The 11,707-nt window shown below is 46.9% G+C and overlaps 2 protein-coding genes across 2 annotated transcripts; one reads left to right on the top strand and one right to left on the bottom strand.

Annotated features, from left to right (window-relative positions):
• The first annotated feature begins 4,097 nt into the window (after positions 1–4,097).
• On the top strand, positions 4,098–5,864 carry LOC124696714 (pentatricopeptide repeat-containing protein At1g28690, mitochondrial-like). Its single transcript, XM_047229399.1, has one exon. It carries the CDS (start codon positions 4,098–4,100, stop codon positions 5,862–5,864), a length of 1,767 nt encoding a protein of 588 aa, XP_047085355.1.
• A 792-nt stretch (positions 5,865–6,656) lies between these two features.
• On the bottom strand, positions 6,657–11,445 carry LOC124699720 (novel plant SNARE 13-like). The gene is made up of 10 exons (XM_047231977.1): positions 11,102–11,445; positions 10,083–10,175; positions 9,703–9,796; positions 9,578–9,615; positions 9,280–9,380; positions 8,464–8,543; positions 8,336–8,392; positions 7,476–7,568; positions 7,327–7,401; positions 6,657–6,972 (listed from the first exon to the last, which is right to left on the bottom strand). Exons 1-10 carry the CDS (start codon positions 11,176–11,178, stop codon positions 6,859–6,861), a joined length of 822 nt encoding a protein of 273 aa, XP_047087933.1. The 5' UTR covers positions 11,179–11,445; the 3' UTR covers positions 6,657–6,858.
• Positions 11,446–11,707: the final 262 nt, after the last annotated feature.

The following is an 11,707-nucleotide window of genomic DNA, read 5'->3' on the forward strand; positions in this document are numbered from 1 at the left end:
ATATCGATGCGGGAGGGATAGCAGGATCTCAGAGTTTAAGGCTATGGTTAGATTTATCTTAATTACTTTCTTGTAGTTGCGGATGCTTGCAAGGGGTATAATCACAAGTATGTATTAGTCCTAGGAAGGGCGGTACACTAGCATAGGTTCACCCACACAACACTTATCAAAACAATGAAGATTAATTAGCCGTATGTAGCGAAAGCACTAGACTAAAATCCCGTGTGTCCTCGAGAACGTTTGGTCATTATAAGTAAACAAACCGGCTTGTCCTTTGTGCTAAAAAGGATTGGGCCACTCGCTGCAATTATTACTCTCGCACTTAACTTACTCGTACTTTATTCATCTGTTACATCAAAAACCCCTGAATACTTGTCTGTGAGCATTTACGGTGAATCCTTCATCGAAACTCGCTTGTCAACACCTTCTGCTCCTCGTTGGGATCGACATTCTTACTTATCGAAGATACTACGATACACCCCCTATACTTGTGGGTCATCGGCGCTCGCCCTCAACATCACCGAGGCTCATCTCGTCCGATCTTATACCACAATGCGAGTGCACACCGGACATGCATCCAAATTCTCGTACTCACCGCGGTAGAGGATGCGAGTGATTAATGCATGCATGTATCTTTTGCACATCTAATCCTAGAGGGCGAGACAATCTTCTTCGCTTCGTACGTATCGGCGGGCAATTCGTTACCCCTTGGAAGCTTCCTCTTAATTATTGTCGAGCAACTTTCCAAATCCTGAGTCGGTGACACCGTTCTCCGCCTTCCATTGCAACAATTCCGGTGTCTTGCCCTAGCTTTTTATGGCCATCTTCGCAAGTTGGGTATAACAATTTGTTGTGATCTTCTATCATCTTGTCGAAGGCCAACCTTTCCTTTTCGGTTTCACATTCTCTCCTTGCATCGGTAATGGCCCGACCAAGATCATCATCGGCAGGCTCATCTGGTCCTCTTGATCTTCTACTTCATTGTCTTCATTGCCTTCACGGTATCATCGTATTCGGGGAAATTGGGATAACCGTCATCATCCTCTTCCTCTTCTTCATTGTCTTCCATCATAACCCCTCTTTCTCCGTGCTTGGTCCAACAATAGTAGCTCGGGCATGAAACCGGATCGCGGAAGGTGGTTGTGAATGAGACTCGAGTGAGCGTAATTTACGGTATTCTTGCAGTTGACACATGGACAATACATGAAGCCACCATGTTTGTTTGCCTCCGCCACGGCCATAAAATTATCCAGGCCCGAAGTGAACTCGTCAAACCGTCGGTCAATGTACATCCATTGCCGATTCATCTGCATGATATAATTTAGCTGATCAAAACCATTACGGAACATCACGATGTATATATACACATGCATTTTATCAATTACGAGATGAAAAGGATAAAGTTGTTAACCTCGATGAAGAAGAAAAAAACAAGTTAAGTGTGGCTTGATTTGTGTAAACTCAAGTGGCAAATCCTCTTAAGCATTTCATCAAACACCTCTTGTGCATGTGAACAAGAGAGGAGAGCAATACACCCCTCTTGTGAAGAAAATGAAAAAATGGCCAAGTGTGGCTCACACTTGGGCGGGGCAAGGTAATATAGCCGGATTGGGGACCTTGTCCCGGTTTGTAACACAAACCGGGTCCAGAGGGGGGCTTTGGACCCGGTTTGTAATACAAACCGGGACTAAAGGTTTCCCACGCCTGACACGGCCTGCCGCGCCCTGCCGTGGACCCTTTAGTCCCGGTTTGTATTACAAACCGGGTCCAAAGGCCACCACCGGACAAGCTCTGAGCTAGTGGGGTCTCCCTGGGCAAAACGAACCGGGACCAATGCCCACATTAGTCCCGGTTTGGTTCTGCACTGGGACATTTGGTTGGGACCAAAGGCCTCTTCTCCACTAGTGTGAGGCCACCTCTAACGGGCCACCGCAAATGGACATATTGTGTCTAACGGTGTCCACACGGCCTAATAGAGAGGACCAACTGCCAATCGCAAAAGAATCGTGCGACATGGATACATCCATTTTGGAACAAATCCAGTCCAAATTTGGGACGAGTTTGCGGTCCAGCAGATAGCTTGCGTCGCGGCAGTACTTATCCGCCCTGGACCTGCCATCCAACCAAACTTCCCCCTCCACAATCTCTTCCAGATGCCACCTGCACTCGTGTCCTAGCTTGATCCAGGGAGACCACGGTGCCCCCCTTGCCTTGGTCGAAACTATATCGGACGCCACGCCTATCGTCAAGGCCACAAATCCAATCGCCCTGGTCGCATGTCCTACCACAGTGGCCACAGATCCAACCTCCATGGCCACAGATGTTATCGCGGGTGCCCAAAAAAAGGGCCATTGTGGCCGATTTGGTTAAGCCGAAGAAGGACCTCACGTCGGAAGAGAGGGCGACGAAGTCGAGGAAGCGAGTTGGTCGTAGAGGAAAGGTGAAGGCCAAGCTTGCAGTTGTTGCGGTCGCCTAAGAAAGGGTCGAAGCCTTGGCATACGCTGCCCAAGTCCTAGCCCGCACTAACGCCGAGGCCATGGCCACCCAAGCGGAGCTTCTGGTCAACGACCAGGTGTTGGTCGACGCCCTTTCTACGAGTCGCGGCTCGACCATGCACAAGCGCCGTCAGGACACGCACCAGCTCAGTTGGCCAGGGACACATAGCCGGAGATTGGCGCGAGTCTTTCCCGCCCGCGTCGGGCCATCCGAACATCGACCCCAACATCCTGGCGAGCGGCTTGTTAGGGAGCGTGCAAAGGAACCCTACAAAATGATTGTCGCCAGACGCCCTCCATGTCCCCCCCCCCCTCCCCAACATGCTCGATGTAATGTCGACGCAGCCTGGTTCGCCCCCAACCTAGTATGTTCTTCTCATCCGCTACCGTCATTGGGTCCTTAGATCTAGCGAGCTTGTGACTGACCCGATGGCATGTGTATCGGGCCTTCTTCGGTGGGCACGAGTCCATGGAGGCCAAGATCAATGAAGGGGCACGGAGACCCAATGTGCCACCCAAGTTGACAACAGCCCCGATCGACATCGAGGATGAGCCATTGTTCGAGGACGAGCCATTGCTCGCTCCCCAAGCCACAGGAGGGTCCATAAGGACCAGAGAGCTCGAGGGCGCGTGCATTTGCGATGTGTGGATAGAAATTTGACAAGTTCCAATTTGTGGTGCCCAACAAAAGGGTAGCACATTTTGGAGGAAGATTTACAACTAATTTCATGAGCAGAAGCACTTGGTTGATCACTCTTTTGTGAGTGATCAGAATGAGGTCTTTCTCACAAGAAGATGCCAACTGCTCCAAGAGCGATGTACCAAGTTCAACGCCTCCTACGGCCAGATGAAGAAGCAAAAAAAAAGTTAGTGGCACTAGTGTTGTGGACTTGATGATCCAAGCGTTGGCCACTTCAAGGTCGCCGATAAGATGAAGAGCTTCAGCATGGTCCATTGTTGGGCGACGGTCAAAGAATGCCCCAAGTGACATGAGATCTATGCATCCTATGACTCCGACGCAAAGCCCGGGCAATTCTGTGTCGTTGATGTCAATGGTGTTGCTCGAAGTGAGGCTAATGCATCAAAGAGGCCGAGAGGACGGACAAGCTCCAAGGCAAAGGCAAGTGCGATGCCTCCTCGCATGCGATCGTGGAGACGATCAAGACACTCCTAGCCGACACGGAGGTGTCAAGTAATAAGAAGGACGAGAGGAAGCGTCGGGAAAAAAGGAGGTCGTGACGAACGACTACGATGTACAACACAAGAAGCTCGTCGTATCAAAGATCAATGCCTAGAACAAGCGAATGGAATTGGATATCTCCCTCCTCGACGAGGAGGCCAAGCTCATGGTGACCCCTCGGCCGACGACATGGATCCTACTCAACCAAAATAGTTAGACAAGAAGAAAAAGGTGATCCTTGATTCACTCGATCACACTTCCATTTTATGTTAGTTCTTTTGGACTTTGGGTATGCCGGCAAGGCCAGTTTTAAACTATCTAGTGGTACTAATTTAAATTAGTATATGGTATTTTTCAGCTTTTAATTGAATTATTTAAACATTTAAAATATGGATTTGGAAATTGCCTAAAATTACGAGGCCATGGATCAAGTGCGGTGTGCCGTTGGGGCCGCTGGCGACTGCAAACAGATTTCTCTATCCACCGATCACCGTATATGGATCAAAATAGACAGTTTAGCGATTCAACATGTGATAAACCTTTGGAGATGGCCTGAAATCTTGTTCCGAGGTACTCCGTACCATGTGATACGTACTGTACGAGTAAGCCTCCCCGGTCCCAGGCTCCCGACGTCCCCCCGAGAGATGCAAGAAAGAAACAGAGTGGACTCCCAGTGGCGCCCTTGCTCCCCACGCGTTCCCCGCTACCTCCGCACCGCCGCCGCGCTCGCCGCGGCCGTCCAGACCCTAATCAACGCGCCCCCGCCGCGGCCCGAGTCGCAGAGCCTCCACGCGCAGCTCCTCACCTCGGGGCTCCGCCCCACCGCCGACCTCTCCGTCAAGATCCTCATCCTGCACCTGCGATGCGGCTCCCACCGCAACGCCCGCGCGGTCTTCGACGGAATGCCGGCGCCGACCCACGCCGCGCACAAATACCTCGTCGCCGGGTACTTCCGCCTGGGCCTCCCGGGAGAGGCGCTGGGGGTCGTGCGGCGGCTCGCGGGGGTCACGGGCCGGCTGGACGTGTTCGCGCTCTCCATGGCGCTCAAGCTCTCCGGGGCGCTGGCGCTGCCCCGCGCCGCGCGGGAGGCCCACGCGCGCGCCGTCAGGACCGTCCTCCAGTTCGACGACATCCTCTTCGCCGCGCTGGTGGACGCCTACGTCAAGACCGCCTCGCTGGGCTACGCGCGCCGGGTGCACGGCATGATGCCGGCGCCCAGCGTGGTGTCCTCCACGGCGCTCATCGTCGGGTGCATGAACGAGGGGCTGTACAGGGACGCCGAGGCCATATTCGACGGGACACGCGACAAGGATGTCGTCGTGTACAACGCGATGGTCGAGGGGTACAGCAGGACGGAGGAGACCGCCGAGAGCTCGCTCGAGGTGTTCAAGGCGATGCAACGCGAAAGGTTCCGGCCAACGGTCTCGACTTGCGTGAGCGTGCTTGGCGCGTGCTCGCTCTTGTCCTCGCCGGAGCTCGGCGAGCAGGTGCACTGCCATGCCATCAAGAGCAACGTCGTCTCCGACATCAAGACCGGCAGCGCACTGCTCGACATGTACGCCAAGTGCGGCCAGGTCGAGGACGGCAGGAGGGTGTTCGACGGCATGGCAGAGAGGAACGTCGTCACGTGGACGTCGATGATCGACGGATACGGGAAGAACGGCCTCTCCGACGAGGCTCTTGAGCTGTTCGACGAGATGCGGCAGCAGCGGGTCGTCAGGCCAAACCACGCCACGTTCCTGAGCGCCCTGTCGGCGTGCGCGCGCGCCGGGCTGCTGGCACAGGGCCAGGAGGTGTTCCAGAGCATGGAGCGCGAGTACTCGCTCAAGCCACGGATGGAGCACTACGCGTGCATGGTGGACCTGCTGGGCAGGTTCGGAAGCGTGCGCCAGGCGTACGATTTCGTCAGAGGGATACCGGCGCGGCCAAACTCCGACGTGTGGGCGGCGCTGCTCGGGGCGGCCACCCTGCACGACGACGTGGACATTGCCAATATCGCGGCAAAAGAGGTGTTCGAGTTGAGCCGCGCCAGTAGGCCGGGCGCCTACATGGCGTTCTCCAACACTCTGGCAGCAGCCGGAAAATGGGACGGCGTGCACGATGTTAGAGAGATGATGAAACGCCGCGGGGTGCTGAAAGACGCAGCCTGCAGCTGGGTTGGGTCTGAGAACAGTTCACCTGCCGACTGATACACAGATTAACAATGATTCAGACTCTTTGTAACGTTTCATATCTTCATTCTTTACCTGCTATTGCAGCCTCACAGGTTTTGCGATGCACCAAATGGCAAACAGATCTAGCATTTGCAGCTCGTACAATAAAGTACAACGGGCAGGGTAACGAACTCGTATGTCTCGTTTTCTGATTTAAGATGATAATACCGATTATTTGTTTCTACTATTTGAAGATCCAAGTGCACAAGTCAAAAAACAAATCCATAAGGTTCAGCTGGACGTGTTCCTACAGGCTCGTAAAAGATCTCATCTCTATTTGTTTGCATAATGCATATACACATAGTAGAAAATAAATGTACAAGCAAAAGAAGTTGCTTCCAGCCTATCTCATGGCTGCAGATGCTTTGCGAAGAGAGGACTGCAGAAACTTCCACAGGAATTCGACTCTTTGTAACGTTTTCATATCTTTATTCTTTACCTGCTGTTGCAGCCTCACAGGTTTTGCGATGCACCGAATGGCAAACAGATCTAGCATTTGCTGCTGGTACAATAAAGAACAACGAGCAGGGTTTTCTGATTTAAGACGATAATACCGACATTGTTTCTACTATACCTCCATCCCGGTTTATAGGTCTTGCGTGTATTCCTAGATCATAGATTTGACTAACGTAATACAAGATTTATATACAAAAGACATATACCATTTGAAAGTTGTGATGCTCTACTTTCTAATGTATATTTTTTGTGTTGTATAATTTATCATGTTGATCAAATTGACGATCTAGGTATTTGAAGATCCAGGTGCACAAGTCAAAAAAAAAAAAAAAATCCATAAGGTTCAGCTGGGCGTGTTCCTACAGACTCGTAAAAGATCTCATCTCTATTTGTTTGCATAATGCATATACACACAGTAGAAAAGAAATATACAAGCGCATTCTTTCGGCGTATCCCATGGCTGCACCTGCTTTGCGAAGAGAGGGGCTCCAGCATGAAACTTCCACAGTAATCATCAAAGACCTCTGAAAGATCTTGTTGACAACAATCTCCTGTTAGTCTGAAAGTTTTGGGCAGGCGGAGCCATTCCTGGGATGTCTGGGATGCTCTTGTTATGCGGGTTGACAATCTGGTCACACAAAACATTGTGAGTTATTCTGATTCAGTTTTAATCAGTGCACGGTGAAAACAGAAGATATTATGGAAAGTGTCACTGGGGAAGTATTAAACTAATCTTTCCAACAGTGCAATTTATAAGAATTAGAAAACAAACAAACAAGACGATACCACCTACAAAATAAGTAGCATCAACACTAGGTCCAGTCAAATGTTCCAATGAACCCTGTTTCACTCCCTACTCTCGTAGTAAGTACAGTGATGACAATCCTTTGTCATTACTTTTTAGGTCAAATTAATTCATGTCCCTTAGAAACAGAAGTATATACATAATACAGAAGACATACCGAAATAGCAGAAATTCTACCTTAACAACGATAATTGCAATAACGCCAAAAACTATCAGAGCAAGCAACCCCATGATGCATTTGTCAGTTGCAACCTGCCACAGGCAGTTTCCAAATATCAGATACTGCTGCACAAGCACGGATGAGCATACAGAGAGGAGGGACGGACCTGCCGGCCAATCTCTTTCACAAGCTTGCTAGCTTTCTTCAACGAGAAGTGAACAGAATCAAGCTCGTTGCCAATCCTCTTCATTTGTTCTGTCTGCAGAAAAATAAGAGAATATGGGCTCTCAAAATTCTTAGAATTTTCCTGGGCATTCGTTTAAGTGTACAACTCAGGATGGAACAGGTCAACCAAAATTAATCTTATGTGCATGCCAGCTACGAATTTATGTGACGATGAAAACAAGAAAAAATATTGGATACTGGAATGCAGTAACAGATTTGAATCAGTTCATCATAACCTAGCTGCAATACAGGCTAGTAGTATGTTGCCATGAAATGGGTTGGGATGGGACAACACAAAGACAAAATGAGATTAAGTTTTGGAATACCTAAGATGTCTGATGCACATATATACTCTGTTATGCAGTGGTACAACATGTCAAGATGTTGAAGCATTCAATGCCACCAAAGGAGTTAAATTATATGCTGATTCTCTATATAATATCTCTGGATAATTGAGATAAGATGGCCTTTATGATGAAAAAGAACTAATCAGTCAATAGCAGCACAACATTATGCATATCGAAATTGGGAATTCCAATCCGTACAGGTGCATTCGCACCCTATAATCAAATTTCACTCCAAAGGTTGTGCTTTCTTGTAAACAAATCACGGGTGGATATCATGCCATACCAAATACACTATATATCCATGACCTTTTTTTAATCAGCAAGTTTTTTTGTAGTAAACGTGTTTTAAAAATCTGCTTTCATACCAAGTATGCATCTAGAAAACATGCATGTATGCCACAAGAAAACGAGCATGGAAGGAAGAAAATTGCTTTTAATAATCAGAAAATCTTACCTGTTGTGTTAATGTTGTAGCAGTTTGAGATCCAACTTCTACAGTTTGCGCAACGACCTACAAAAAAAAACTTCAGAATTTTTCATAAAAGAACATCCATGAAGGGCATATGTAGTTTAGTAAGCAACCATTTTTGAGCGTGCAATCGCTTCATCTGTTTGATCCATTTGGTTCCTTCCAGAATCAATAAGTTGTTGATTCGACATAGCTGCAAGATTTGTCAGGTGCTTTCATAAGAAACAATACATATATCTAGCTTGGAAAATGTCATTGTTCAGATATACGATAAAATATTAGTAAAATCATGTGGTAGGCATTTTGGTCTTGGTCTAATTCAAGCACTTTTTCAGCTTTGTTATAATAAAGAATCTGGAGCGAACAAAGATACAGGTCTAGATTCCCATTCTCATGCACAAAAAGGCTTTTTGTCCATGGGACACATGAACCAAATGAAGATAAATTTAGCTTGTAGAAAACTGAGCACGGCACAAGCGACAATGATATCTTCCACACTCCGTATGTTTACATGTAGTAGATACTACTCCCTCCGTCCCATGAAACTTGTCTTAGATTTGTCTAAATTTGGATGTATCTACATACTAGATAGTGTCCAGATACATCCAAATTTTGATAAATCTAAGACAACTTTCGTGAGACGGAGGGAGTATAAGATACTCCAGCCAACATAATGAACAGACAAAATATAAACCATGTCACACATCAATAATTGCATCATCAAAGAACATAACCTACCATATACACTATACAGGCAAAATTCAGGACATTGATTGATCCCATTATAACTTATATTTATACTTAATATTGTTAGTGATAACATTGCAGAGAACATACATGCAGTGAGGTATATGACAATCTTAGACCAAGCCAGCTATTATTCGCATGAGACTAATCACAACTCGAAAGGTCTCAGTGACTAATTTCACCTGATGCCATTTGAATATTGTCCTCGGCGGTAGGCTCACTACTTCCAGCACCCATATCAAAGAGCTCAACCCGCTTGTTATTACCAAGGCTACTTTGATATCTGCAAGAGATCAGTTAGAGTTATAAAATTACACAAGAACATTGTGTGAGCTATAAAATTTGACAATGTAAATCTTTCAAATTGAAATTGCAGACGTTACAATCATCAAATTCAATATCCATATAACACAAACAAAGTAGCTAGAGATTATGTGGAGCACATCAGCAACCTATTTCTCAAATAAATGGTGTACTTACGTCTTCCTCAAGGTGACATAGGAATTCAACTCTTTGATCTGTATAGTGAATAAGAAATTATTAAGCAAGTGTGCCAAAGGATATGCAAGTATACAACGAAGAGTCTACTGAAATAAGGTACGAACCATATACTGCTTTCTATCATTTAGCTGCTTGTTGACTTCAGGAGGGTTCCTTGACTCCTCGTCTTTGAGAATACGATCAAACTCTTTGATCAAGCTGCAAAGACCAATTTGAACATTAAAACAATATTACATGAATTATGGCATATCCATGTTTGTATCCACCAAGTAGAGAGTCATGAAAACAACAAAAAATCAGATAGTATTGCAGCACGTGAGCAGTTAACCCCGATAGACATTCAAGTTAGGAATAAAATAACTGAAAAACTGTAGTATTGCAGCACGTGAGCGGTATGAACAAGTCGCTATATCACAAGACTGTAGGTATGACAAATGAAAGGAAGCAGATGTACGACTGAAGAATCATCCTAAGCCTGACATACCGCTTGCACTCCTTCATTTTCCCTGTAAGTTCCTCCAGTTGTTTAGCTTGCCGATTAGAATCTTTGATCTTGTCCATCTTTTGAAACCCATTTCTGTATAAAAATACAGCGGATGAGTAAAGCTTCGAATCAAAACGAATGAACTAGACATGCAGATAACAGTATGAGTATTTCAAAAAGAATGAACAAAGCTATAAAGATTGTGTTTCAAAACTATATAGGTGTTTGCATTCCACTATTAAGGAGAGTCAAATTAACCTTGAGTGAGCTTGGACTCTGCTAAGGTTAGTCATCCAAATAAGATAAGCATACCGGTAACCGCAACACGCCACTCAGGACTCAAACTAAAAAGGCAGAATTCATGATTAGAGTTTTGTTGGAACTAAACTTACCTAGATGGGGAATTTGCGGGTGCACACATCAAGATATAACCGTGCCAATCACATATGCTGATATATTGGCTTTCAGGTTCCAACTGCCAGTAATATACTGGTGATACGAAAAAAGAGGTGCTTGATAGGTACTCAAGTTGCCCAAAATTTCAGATATGCAAATGTGTGCGATGGAGACTGGTCACACTAGTATCGGACCACTATATATCTCTAAATTTCAAGATGAAACAACATATCAATCTCACTTCATTCCATTAAATCATAAAGATAACAAACAATCAAACATTTTTTCCCCTAAAATCATTGCATCAATTTAGTCATCTTTACTAATACTGAGCAACCCTACTAATACATATGAGAGCTGTGTCCGAATTTTTTCCACCAAGCTGTGTGTAGTTCTCAATTAAGTTAGTCACAGTAAAAATGAAGACTGGAGGGGGTAATAAGCTGGTACTGCCAGTAGAGAACTTTATGTTTCTACTCAAGTAACTGATTTTGATCAGTTTCTTTGATACTGGAGAACTCCATTAAGTCTAAATTTTGAGAGCACCGCTCCGCCCTAAGCAAGTATTTGGGGGAGATAACTGAGGCAGTAAGTGGAGCGCGAGACGCAAAAGGGGGGCTCACTGTAGCGCGCGGAAGATGTCCTGGATCTCTCCGTCGATCTGCTCCAGCTCCGGGGTCATGGGCACGTCGCTCGCCATAGCTCCTTCCCCCGCCTCCGCCCTTCTCCCTCTCCCCTCCTCTCTCCGGTCAAAACCCTATCTTGCCGAACCTCACGCCGCCATTCCGATCAAGCCGCGGGAGGGGAACGAGGGGCGATTGGGAGAGGAGTAGGGAGACGACGACGAGGGGCAGTTGGTGGCGAGCAGGGGGGAGGAGTTGGGGATTTGCGTCGCCTGGCCTAGGGCTCGGCTCCGACGACCGGCAGGCGTATTAGCTGGGGTTTAGAATAGAATCTGGCGACAAAGCGAAGCAAAACTGAAGAAAAAGCTCCGTGACAGCGAGCTGCCGCCGCTTGAGGAGGCTCCAGATAACGTTTGTTAACGTCACCGTCGGAGCGACCTGCCGCTGAGCTAGCAAATGGCGTTTTCGTTGGTTGTCCTTTTCGCGAGCTAGACCATCGTGATCGTGTCAGCTATACATGACAAAGTTTGACATGCTGACCTCTTTTTTCACATTTGATTTCATTGTGTGGCATATGAACTTGGAACTTGGAGGGCATAGCATAGG

Source organism: Lolium rigidum, chromosome 3, assembly GCF_022539505.1.
Source record: "Lolium rigidum isolate FL_2022 chromosome 3, APGP_CSIRO_Lrig_0.1, whole genome shotgun sequence".
Classification (NCBI taxonomy): domain Eukaryota; kingdom Viridiplantae; phylum Streptophyta; class Magnoliopsida; order Poales; family Poaceae; genus Lolium; species Lolium rigidum.

Excerpts from the sequence above, each read along its gene's own strand:
- LOC124696714 (XM_047229399.1), top strand. The coding sequence starts at position 4,098 with ATGGATCAAGTGCGGTGTGCCGTTGGGGCCGCTGGCGACTGCAAACAG.
- LOC124699720 (XM_047231977.1), bottom strand. The coding sequence starts at position 11,178 with ATGGCGAGCGACGTGCCCATGACCCCGGAGCTGGAGCAGATCGACGGA. Across the intron at positions 10,176-11,101 it reads GACATCTTCCGCGCGCTACA|AAATGGGTTTCAAAAGATGG; the intron begins GTGAGCCCCCCT and ends ATTTTTATACAG. Across the intron at positions 9,381-9,577 it reads TATGTCACCTTGAGGAAGAC|ATATCAAAGTAGCCTTGGTA; the intron begins GTAAGTACACCA and ends GATCTCTTGCAG.